Source organism: Pipistrellus hanaki (genome assembly GCF_964339955.1).
Source record: "Pipistrellus hanaki genome assembly, chromosome: 1".
Classification (NCBI taxonomy): Eukaryota; Metazoa; Chordata; class Mammalia; order Chiroptera; family Vespertilionidae; genus Pipistrellus; species Pipistrellus hanaki.
Window position 1 is genome coordinate 84,887,641 of NC_140503.1, and position 12,334 is coordinate 84,899,974.

General features: G+C 37.1%; 1 protein-coding gene across 6 annotated transcripts in view; it reads left to right on the forward strand.

Moving 5' to 3' along the window:
* MIPOL1 (mirror-image polydactyly 1) overlaps positions 1 to 12,334 on the forward strand; it is a 297,034-nt gene that overhangs the window by 91,089 nt on the left and 193,611 nt on the right. For all 6 annotated transcript variants that reach the window (XM_084874819.1, XM_084874822.1, XM_084874820.1 and 3 more), the window contains 2 exons: positions 6,736 to 6,769; positions 7,028 to 7,198. In XM_084874819.1, coding sequence (XP_084730945.1) covers positions 6,736 to 6,769; positions 7,028 to 7,198 — 205 coding nt within the window. The remainder of the gene's footprint in view (positions 1 to 6,735; positions 6,770 to 7,027; positions 7,199 to 12,334) is intronic.

Sequence of the window (12,334 nt, forward strand, 5' to 3'; positions counted from 1 at the left end):
ATCTCAAACAACAATTGAACAGTGGGGTGTTTCCTTAGTGTACATTCCCTCCACTGCTTGGAAAAGTGCACGTGTTTTCTGTATTTTGGCAATTCGTCTGGATGGCACTAAAATCCCACCTTTAATCATTTCTAAGGGCAAGAAGGAAAAGATTTTTATTTTATTTTATTTTTAAATATTTTTTTATTGATTTTTCACAGAGAGGAAGAGAGAGGGATAGAGAGTTAGAAACATCGATGAGAGAGAATCATCGATCAGCTGCCTCTTGCACACCCCCTACTGGGGATGTGCCCGCAACCAAGGTACATGCCCTTGACCGGAATCGAACCTGGGACCTTTCAGTCCGCAGGCCGACGCTCTATCCACTGAGCCAAACCGGTTCTGGCAAGAAGGAAAAGATTGAACGTGTTTTGGGCATTTTTATTCTTGAAACTGAAAAAGCCTGGGCCACACAAGCAGTTATAAGGAAGTGGGTCGATTTAATGCTGCCACTTGTTATGTGAGGGAGCCAAAGAGGTTAGTCTGGGATGCAGCCAGCACTCACCGCTCCAAAGACATGAAGACATTTCTTCACGAAAGAAAAATAGATCAGATAATGATTCCCGTAGGAATGATGGCCTATTTCCACACTCTTGATATTACAATAAACAAGCCATTCAAAGACAATTTGTGCATGGAAATTAATGACTACATTGAAAATAGAATGGAGAGAAATCAGCGTGGAAACTTTGTGAAACCTAAACTGCAAGAAGTTGTGACTTGGGTGAAGAATTCATGGGAGAAAATCACTGACAGTTGCATTGCAAATGCACTGCGAACAGGCTACCCTGACAAGAAGTACTCATTTAAAGACAGTGCCATTGCTAAACATGAGAGATTTGGTCCACTGATTCTGAAAGAAATGGAGTCACAAGAAATTCACCAGGAAATTCAGGAATTGGATTGTTATGATGATGTTCCAGAAGATGATGACATGATTGTCATTGAATAAATGAGTAAATTCTTGATACTGTAGGATTCACAGTTTGTCTGGTTTGTGTTGACAACTACCGTACTACCGTACCATATACAGGTAATAAATTTCCTTTATTTTCATTTAACAATAAATGTGTACCGTATTCTTCTTCATGGAAAAATAAGACATCCCCTGAAAATAAGACCTAGCGCATCTTTGGGAGCAAAAATTAATATAAGACACTGTCTTATTTTCGGGGAAACAGGGTATCAGTGATTTGCCTCCCACACACACCCGACCAGCAATCAAACCCACAACCTGGATATGTGCCTTAACTGGTAATAGAACTTTCCCTTTCTGTAGAGGATGATGCACCAACCAACTGAGTCACACCAGACAGGGCATGTTATTTGTTTTATTACTTGGACCATTTGGTCTTTGGCTATTGGAAACCCTCGATTGGTTTTTGTATCCCTTGACATATCCTCATCATTTTCATTTTTTAGTACTTCCATACTTTCTGGCACTTCAAGATGCTTCAGATCTACAAATGTGCCAAACCTACCCTGGAATCAGCCACTCCTCAAAGGATCCTTGATTTCTTTTATTGGAAAGTGGTATTAGAAACCAAGATCTGGATGCCGGATGTGCTCATTGTTGCTGGGTGTGACTACTTCTAGACCCAATCAGAAGAAAGAACTAGGAAATGTAGGGTGGGGCAAAAGTAGGTTTATAGTTGTATGTGAGACACAGAATTTATTCTTATGTTAATATTTATTAATTATTAGAGGTCCAGTGCATGAAATTCATGAATGGGAGGCTGGGGCGGTTCCTCAGCCTAGCCTGCACCCTCTTCAATTTAGTACTGCTGGCTCCTTAACTGCTCACGTGCTTGCCTGATCATCCCTAACCATTCTGCATGCTTGCCTGATGCTCCTAACTTCTCTCCCCTGCTGGCCTGATTATCCCCTAACTGCTCCCTGGCCCACCTGATTGCCCCCCAACTGCTCCCCTGCCAGCCTGATCACCCCTAACTGCCTCTGTGTCAGCCCCTGCCACTGTGGCTTTGTCCAGAAGGATATCCAAAAGAATGTCCAGAAGACAGCTGGTCTAATTGGCATATTACCCTTTGATTAGTATAGATTGTATTATTTTCCATTTAAACACTATAACCCTACTTTTGCCCCACCATGTATATTTTTATAGTTTTTATTATAATATATTAAAATTAGGATACCTTAAGGCTGACTCTTTTTTATTTTGTTCTTGTAGCATTCATAATAAGGGAGAAGTGGGTAAATGAGAAAAGGAGAAAACTCAATCCTAAGCCTATTTTTCAAGTTATTTAATCTATTTAATAAATATTTACCAAATAAATACTATGTGTAAGGTTCAGTTCTGTTTGCTCAGTGCATAGCAATATAGTCCCAGTTTAGGAAGAAGACATTAAGTAAATAATTACATGAATACTTAATATTAACTAATATGAAGAATTATTGCTTCCTAGGATCAGTGTATAGTAATCTCTTAATAAATTATAATCTAGGAGTACTTGTGTGTGGGGGGGGCGGGGGGAGGAGTTAGGTTTAGGAAAAACCATAAATAAGAAGGAAGAACAACAAAGGCTAATACTAGTATTCCAGCACAGTTTTAAATGGCATTGTATAGGTTCCTTTCTAGTTAGCTGAAGCCTGAAGGTTCTGAACGTTTAATAGTGCATTTAAGTGAAATCCTTCTTAAGATAGCACCAATTTTTAACTGAGCTTTGCTTGATGGAAGCACCCTTGGAGTTATTGAGTATAGGTTAAAATTATAAATTATTTCACATATCTTTTTTAATTCCCTATTTTTTGCTTCCTATAATCTTCAAATTCCTTCTGTCATCTTTTTTCTCTTCTCCTTACCACTTCTGATCACTGTATCTTTAATGTCAAATGTGTTTTATTCTACCACTTCTCTGCCTTGCCTTACCCCTTGAATGTTCAGTGCTTTTTTCATTTTTATTTTTATCTAAAAAACTGGGGGGAGAAACATGTTTACATATGTACATTGCAACTTTTGAGATTATGGTATGTTGTGTCAGTCTCTTAGTTATTATTGTTGTATCTTTATTAAGAGTCAGTCTTTTTGTTATTATTGGTGTATCTTTATTAAGAGTGGTACTCTGTAAAATGAGACTGACTGATAAAAAACAATTCAGAATTTCCTTATTCGTTCTTTTAGCATGTGAGGTCAAAGTTTAGTTTCTTTCCATTGAACAAGGAGAATGACTATAGGTTCAGAAAGGAAAGACATGAAATACATAATATTGAGTGATTTGGGGATAAATCAAGAAATGTGACATTTCCTGCGTGGGTCTTTTCACTTAGAGTGCAAGGTTGTCAGTCAGAATTTGCATGGTATAGGAAATCAATTGAAACTTGAGCCCCTGGACATTTACTTCAGCAAAATTCTTACTAATTATCATGTCTATGTCTAGTTAGAATGTTATGGGCATAATTTAGAGTTTACAGAAGGTTGAGATTCTTGTATGCAATTGTAAACCTCATAATAATTATTTATAATTTACAGTTTCTCAGCTGTACTTCATATAACACTATAATTTTAAGTCTTTATTAAACCAGTAAAGCTTTATGTTTTGTACAAGCTGTACTTCAATAGACATTTTATGTAGAAAAGTGAAGCCATATATCGCTCTTTTATAGTTTTTTTCCACCCCCCTTAATGGTCTATTTTTTGTCTATTTTTATGTTTTTCTTTTAACTGATAAACTTATTGAGGGCTGAATTTAACTTTCTGAAACCACTTTTTTTTTATGATTAATCTTTAACCAGACATTGAACGATCCAGCTTTGAAAAAAAAGAAGTCAAATACTGAATTGGCACTTAAAGTGTATTAACATAAAAACCTGGCTTCGTTGTTCAATACTCTATGTCAGGGGTCAGCAATGTAAGGACCTGTGGTGCAAGTCCAGCCTCCACCTGTTTTTGTAAATGAAATTAGTATATTAGCTGTTTTTGTGTTACAAAGGCAGGTTAGTAGCTGTGACTGAGAACACATGGCAAAGCCTAAAATGCTATCTTACTGCTTACAGAGAAAGGTTGCTGTTCTTACTCTATATAATCTAGTTGAGACTAAATTATAATGTAGTTGATCTTTGCTACCTGACAAGTATTTCTTAGACTTTTAAATGAATACAGATAGAAAAATGCAAGTATTGGCTTTTTCTCTTTCCAAATTTATGTTTATATTGCAAGTTACTTTGTTTCCGTGTAAACTTTCAAATTCCAAATTATCATTTGTTTATTTTTATTAAAATTTTATTTTTCTCCACATGACCATTTATTAATGACTTCAATTTTAAAGTATAATTTAGCAAAGCAAATTGAGATGTAAGTGCTAAGCGGTTGACTTGGCTCACTCTTGCCCTGCATGTCAGACCCGGCACACTTAAAAAACGTGATTCCAATTTCTTCATCAGCAAAATGATCAGTTACTAGATATTATGTACTTTTAAGGATAATCACATAAATTATAGTCTGTATGCTAAATTCACATGCATTAGGATTTAGTATAAACATTTGATACAAAAACTTAATTTAAAAAATTCTTGTTGGTACAGAATTTTAATATTAGCCTGCATACAATTATCTTAACCATATCCTATTGAAATATGTTAATTTAGAACATTGAAACCCTCTGGTAAAGTAATAATTTCTCACATTGCAGTGCCTGAAAAAAACTTATAAGTATTACATAGGCATTCCATATATTTTTGCTATGTTTATTATTTATGATATAAATATTAGATAGCCTACCTATGCTGTTCTTTTCTTCCTGAATATATGTAATTCTTTGAAACAGAAAAGGGAGATTTATAACCTGCAGACTAATTTTTTTTTACAAATGTTGCCAGTGATCTACTAATCTAAATGTTATATTTTAATGTAGCTTTTTACATTTTAAATTATCAAGATAAATAAATTGTGAAGTTTAAAATTTTAAGTTGAGTTTTGTTTGACAATTGCCATAATCTCTTAGTCTGATTTCATTGACAAATAACAACATTAAGGTAAATATTTCTCACCACATATGGCTTCCATTTTATTTTTTTGAAAAATATTTTTATTGATTTCAGAGAGGAAAGTGGAGGGAGAGTGAGATAGAAACATCAATGATGAGAGAGAATCATTGATTGGCTACCTTCTACACACCTCACACTGGGGATGGAGTCCGCAACCTGGGCATGTGCCCTGACCTCGAATCAAGCCATGACCTCTAGTTCCTAAGTAGACACTCAACCACTGAGCCATGCCCAGCAGGCTGTGGCTTCCTTTTTAAAAATCATATTTATCCAACCAGTAACTGATGGTTGCATGCCACCATTCTTCAAATGCCTTTACATGTTCATAAATTTGCTGTAATAATTTTATCTTATACTTTTTCACTAAGCTTTTTAAATGATTGAAAATAAGTGAATGTCTTCACAGTTCTTATATAACAAGCTTTTATGAAGCAGTATATTTGGAAACTGTTGATTTATTTTGGGAGAGAAAGATGAATGTTTGCCCTTGTTGAAATGTGGCAAGTTCAAGAAGACATTAGTAGTTTAAGAAACAATAAGTTTATATAATTCAAAATTACTTTCCTGTTAACTTATACTGCTTAAGTATGTGTAAAAATTATTTATATATTTATTCCTGTTAAGATGCATTGTTCTAAAATTTATACTTTATATCAAAGTAGCTATTTTATTGAATTGTAGAGTTTGGTACAATTTTGTAACAAATTTATTGTGTCTTCTATTATCTTTTCTTAGTATTCTTTTTTTATGGTAAGTGTTAAATCATAGGAACACAGAAATTGGGGATGGAGGAGTGCCTTAAATATCTAAACTTGGATATCTAAACTTGGATTTTTAGTACAATTTTAAAATAATTGAGGGCATTAAAAAAATCTACCTCATTGTACTATTACAGATTTTCATTTAATTTACCCAATTTAGTGATTGCCTAGATTATAAATATTTTCTAAGATATATCGTTTAAATTTTTCCCCTTTACTGCATTTCTTCAATTCCCAAAATCAATAGTCACTTCGATCAACACTGTGACTCTTACAAGACAGTGAATTTTTGAGGGGACCCAATTTGCTTTCTTTGTCTCTAATAGAATAATTCTATATTTGTAATGAAAAAGAGAAAATAACATTAGTCTTCTAAAAATATGGTTCAGTTTTAGTCAGCCTTTCTGAATAGTATATTTATTTTAGTAAATAGGTAACAGAGGGAGATTGTAAAGTCAAATTTAGAGGTAATTATTTGTTATTGCTTTCAAAGTAACATAGGTAAAATTTATAATAAAAAAAAAAGTTGCCTTGTTTTATTTCTAATGATGTCCAAAAAAAGAAAAAAAAAAACACAGAGGAATTATAGTTTCAGGTAAGAGTTGAAAGTCCAGGAATAAATATAATGATGAGAGTGAGTGCTCCTATCGCTGGGGAACTTTCTTCATCTGAGCACATATGAACAATTGATCCTTGTAGTCATATATAGCAGTAAACATTAATAACTTAACAGTCTGAAGTCAGTGCAGGAGATATGGAGCATTATTGAAAGATGGAGTCGAGCAGATGGCACTTTAATATGTTCAGTGTCATGGTTGACTCTAAAGACTAGTCGAATGAAATTACTTGAGGTTCTAAAGATTTAAAAAGCGAACTCATTTTGCTGCACTAAGGAAATGCTACTGATCAGGCTTTCTGTGTCCCTTTTTTCTAGGCTAGAAAATATTAACCCTGAAGAAAATGACATGGTAAGCCATTCTCTGAGGAGATTTCTTGATGTCAGTCTTATATCTTAGAGGCTTAAGTTCAATTGAGTGGTTTCAAGAACTAAGATGTGGGAAAAAGGAGAATTGACACACTAATAATGTACATCTTTGCTGCAATATGAAAATTCAATAACTTCACTCAGTCAATTTACAATTCACATGTGCCTATTAATTAAAACCCTATATTAAATAAAATATATTAAAACTTCATGTCTGACTAACATATAATGATGTTGGTAGACATTACAGGAATTACTGAACAGAATAAACAATGCAGACACAGGGATGGCTATTGAGAAGAATGGAGCTATAATTGTGGATAGGATCTACAAGGCCAAGGCATGTGAAAAGAGAATAACTGCAGAAGAAATGAACGCAGTGATAGAAGAGCGCGATGCTGCTTTGTCTCAGGTAACTGCATGTATCTGCAGAAGCAGCTACTTACTGTTTCCCTGTCCTTTGCCATTAAAAATGACTTTCCCCACATATTCTTAATGCAACTCAGTTATTACCATATAATTAATATCACAATGGTAGATATATTAAAATAATCACATCATTTGTTATATTGGTCTTCAAATACATGCATCCTCATTTCTGTTAGCTTGTTATAAAAATACCAGAGGCCCAGTACACAAAATTTGTGCATGGGGGAGGGTGTCCCTCAGCCCAGCCTGTACCCTCTACAATCTGGGACCCCTCAGGGGATGTCCGACTGCTGGTTCAGACCTAAACTGGTAGTTGGATGTTCCTCTCACAATCTGGGACTGCTGGCTCCTAACCACTCACCTGCCTGCCTGCCTGATTGCTCCTAACCCGCTTCTGCCTACCAGCCTGATCACCCCCTAACTGCTCCCCTGCCAGCCCAATCGCCCCCAACTGCCCTCCCCTGCAAGCCTGGTCCTTCCCAACTACCCTCCCCTGCAGGCCTGGTGGCTCCCAACTGCCCTCCCCTGTCAGTCATCTTGTGACAACATGAGGGTGGCCATCTTGTGATGACATGAGGTGACCATCTTATGGTGGCCATCTTGTGACGACATGGGGCGGCCATATTGTGAGGATGTGAGGGTCAATTTGCATATTACCTCTTTATTATATAGGATAATTATGTTCTTTAATGTAATCACTAAAACATGAAATCAACTTCTTATTTGAGTCACAGTTTTGTGAGGGCTGAGATAATATCTATACTAGAGGCCCAGTGCATGAATTTGTGCACAGGTGGGGTCATGCCAGCCTGGCCCCAATCGGGGTGGATCGGGGCCAGGCCTGTCAGAAGGAGATAGCAGAGGTTGGCTGACTGGCTCTCCCTGATCAGAGTCTGGTCAGGGCCAGGGTGGCTGGGGTGAGAGACTATAGCTGATTGGGGTTGGGGGCCAATTTGGGGTGGGACCAGCCATGGGGAGAGGTTGGGGACAGTGAGCTGGACAGCCCCACCCTCTAATGGGATGAGGGGGGCCGATCAGGGGCCAGCAGCTTGGGGGAGGGGCCATGGGTAGTTGCCTGGCCAGCCCTGCTCCTGATCAGAGTTGGGGGCACTGATCAGGGCAGAGCTGGCTGGGGGGAGGGGCTGTGCCGATCAGGGTGGTGGGGTCCTATTGGGGGTGGGACCTGCTGGGGGGAGAGGCTGCAGGTGGTTGGCTGGCTGGCCCTGCCCTTGATCAGGATGGGGGAGCTGATCTGGGGTGGGGCCTGGTGGGGGGAAGGACTGCAGGAGGTAGGCTGGCTGGCCAGGGGGAGGGGCTGCTGGCTAATATGGGTGGGAGAGTTCAACCAGGGGCGGGGCTGGCCAGGGGCCGGGGCCATGGGAAGTTGACTGCTAGCCTGCCTCCCATCAGGTCATTTCGCTGGCTGTAAGAAAAATATATATATATATATTGCCAGCGACTGGTTGTTCTGGTCATTATGGAATTCTGGTCATATATATATCTTTTATTCCCAGTGCTAATTCAGTGCCTTTTAGTTAATATTGATAAATGAATCAAATTATTCCTGAATTCTTTTCTGAACATCACTTACACCTTCCTGCTCTACCCAAAACCTGATTGCCTCCTTGCGGCTCCTGCTCCTGCTTCAGGCCTGTCAGGCAGTGGTGGTATTTTCTCCTGCAGTTAGTCCAGTGGTGCAGAGGCTGGTTCCTCTACTCATTCATGTTTTTAGATCATTGTTTTGTTTTCCTCTCTAAACACCTCCATCTCTGAAGCTCATGCATCAGACTGTACCCCCTGTACATACTCCTGTTGAACTCATGTGCACACTCCTATGTATTTTCATTTCTTAAAATTTTAGGATGTCTTTTACTGTCTCTTCATAATTCTTGTCATAATTCCTGATGATTTAACTACCTATGTAGATGATTTTTTAAAAAATATCCCAGCCTCTCATCTTGAATTTCTCTTCTCTAGTCATCATTTCTTCTGCACTACTTCTGTCATCTCCCGTATGGTCACATCCTATCCCTGGTCATCACCAGTCTCCATTGCAAACCTCCTACTCTCTGACCACCCCTTATATCTGCCCAGCCCACTTACTTTAGAACTCTGATTCAAGAAACTTTTCAAATGGCACCTGTTTCTATTACCCTACATATTTTCCTAACCCTCAAGCTTCGTATGTTCTCACTTCCCTCCTTATCTAGCTTATGTTTCATGCTCACCATAATTATCACAAACTTGAATATAATATGAGCTTAGTTCTCTTGGCCCTCTCTTCCTTTGTCCTACTCACCCAGCAAAGCTTAAGCCCTAAACATTTAACTTTCTGCCTGTTCTACGTCTTCATGGATTTATATGGCAGGACAATAGCATATAAATTTGCAAACTGAATTTACCTTAAATTTATGACCACTGTCTTCAAGTAGACATTGATGTTACATGATAGTCTTCTTGCTTTTTTGTTAGTCCATTCAATCTTCCCTCTAGAGGACTATTTTATCTCTTCTTTCTTCTCAGATTTCTCCTTCTCCTTCCAAATGGGAAAAGGACTCTTCTTGTCATTTCACCCATCAGTCTACCTGTATTTGCACTCATAATTCTGACTTTTCTTATTTATTTCTTTTTTTATCTACATGCATCTATTTAAGGACAATCTTAATTTCTGCACTAATTCACATCTTTTCTTACCTGCTTAAGGTTATTACCTAATCAACCAGTTGTCCCTTTTCTCTCCTACATGATACAAATATTTTCTGTTAGTTCATGTCTATCACTATCTAAAGTGCTCTAGTACCTTCCTTGGATACTTCCATGGTGATGTCTTGGTAAATTTTGGTCTACTTGAGGTTTACCCTAGCACTTTTTTCCTTCCCAAACTGAGAGCTGCGTATCCACTAGTCCTAGCAGACCCTGTATTCCAGTGTTGGTCTCCTCAGCATTGTAAAGCCGTGGGACACTCCATCATTCTTTTCCGGGGTTTTAGGACCTAGCTGTAGCTTCAAGCCCCATGCAGGTTTGGGGTTTTGCAAATTATTTGGAGTGGAAACAATTCTCAAGTCTCCAATTTTGCCACTTCAGGCCAATATGACTGCCAAAAACTTAGGATTTCTCTCTCCTCCCACAGGAGTCCTCTGTGTGGCCAGAGCCTGGTTTCTCTGCCCTGGCCCATGTCTCAGTCTTTAAAACTCAGCTGGGAAATTACTGCAGATCTTCAAATCACCTCTTTTCACCCCTCCACAGACCTTAGTCACTTGGTCATTGTTATAGCAGCGGCCTTCAGATGATTTTTTAATTTATCTGGCTTATTCTTGGCTAGAGCATTGTTCTGCCACAAATTATTTCATCCTATCTAGATGCAGAGATATGACATTTATCTTTAGATTAGAATCAGAAAAGTCCTTAAACTTTTAAGACAGGCAAATGTTTTTACCATTGTTCTCTACCACGTGTGTTCAATCTAGGATCATTCAATATATTGTTGAAGAGATAGCCAAAACTAGTTTAATGTGCTTGGAAATAATTATAGTATAAAGTAAAACATTTGATTTTTTAATCACTTATTTATTTTTAATCTTTATTGTTGAAAATATTATATATATCCCCCTGTTTTTTTCCTGATTGCCCTCCTTTACTCAGTTCCTGACCTGCATAAGCCTTCACCACCCTATTGTCTGTGGCCATGGGCAATGAAAAAAAAAAAAAAAAAAAAAAAAAAAAAAAAAATATATATATATATATATATATATATATATATATATATATATTTCCCGCCCCCCCTTTGGTTAATCTATCCAGCCCCCATCCCCTTCCCTCTGAATTCCTCAGTCTGTTCCATGTTTCTGTGCCGCTGGTTCTATTTTATTCATCAGTTTATTTTGTTCATTAGATTTTACATACGGGTAAGATCATGTGATACTTGTCTTTCTCTGACTGATTTATTTTGCTTAGCAAAATAATCTCTAGGCCCCTTCATGCTTCTTCTTTTTTTTATTTTTATAGCTGCATAGAATTCCATTGTGCAAATGTACCACAGTTTGTTAATCTACTCATCTACTGATGGGCACTTAGGCTGTTTCCAGATCTTAGCTATTGTAAATAATACTGATATGAACATAGGGATGTATATATTCTTTCTGGTGGTGTTTCAGGATACAATGTTGAAAAAAAGAGATAGAGAAAGATATGAACAAGTGAAAGAATATACTGTGTTCATGAATTAGAAGAATTAACATCATTAAATGTCCATATTACCCAAAGCAATGTATAGATTCAATTTAATCCCTTGTAAAATATATATTTCACAGATCTGGGACAAATACTCTAAATATTATATGGAACCAAAAAGACCCAGAATAGTTGTAGCAATCTTGAGAAAGAACAAGTAGGAGGGATCACAATACCGGATATCAAGTTATACTACAAAGCCACTGTAACCAAAATAGCCTGGTACTGGCATAAGAACAGGCATACAGGCCAGTGGAAAAGAACAGAGAACCCAGAAATCAACCCAGGTCATTACACTCAATTAATATTAGCTAGAGATTTTGAGCTTTCAGAAGGAATATGACAGAAATTTAACCTTAATATTAAAATTTATTTAGCACCAGATATTTTCTAACAATATCTCCTGTATCTTGCCAGGATCACTTTAGTAATCCCATTCTATGTAGTTACTGGAAATCTTCAAATTCTGTGATAACTTTTTGACTTTGATACATTTAGTTTTTTAAATCATTTAATTACTTGAACTGGCCTTATTAAAATATTATATTTTTCAAATTAACCCTTATAGTCTTATTTATTCAAATTCTCTTGTATCTTTTTCTGTTCCATATGGAGACTTGAAAGCCTTAAGGTCTTTCATAGGATGAATTAAAATTTTTATAATTAGCACTTGTTTGGTCGAGGAATTGTCTTATTATCTCACATTTGTTCTCTCTTCTTTATCATTTTTCTTGGCTCACTAATGCTTGCATATTCTACTTCAAATTTTGGAAATATCTATAATTAGAGGATAAAACTAGAAACTCCTACCCCTCCCCCCCCCCCACTAATTTTTCTGGGATCTTAAATTTCATAAGACCCAGAAGCTATCTATTTAAACTACTCACTA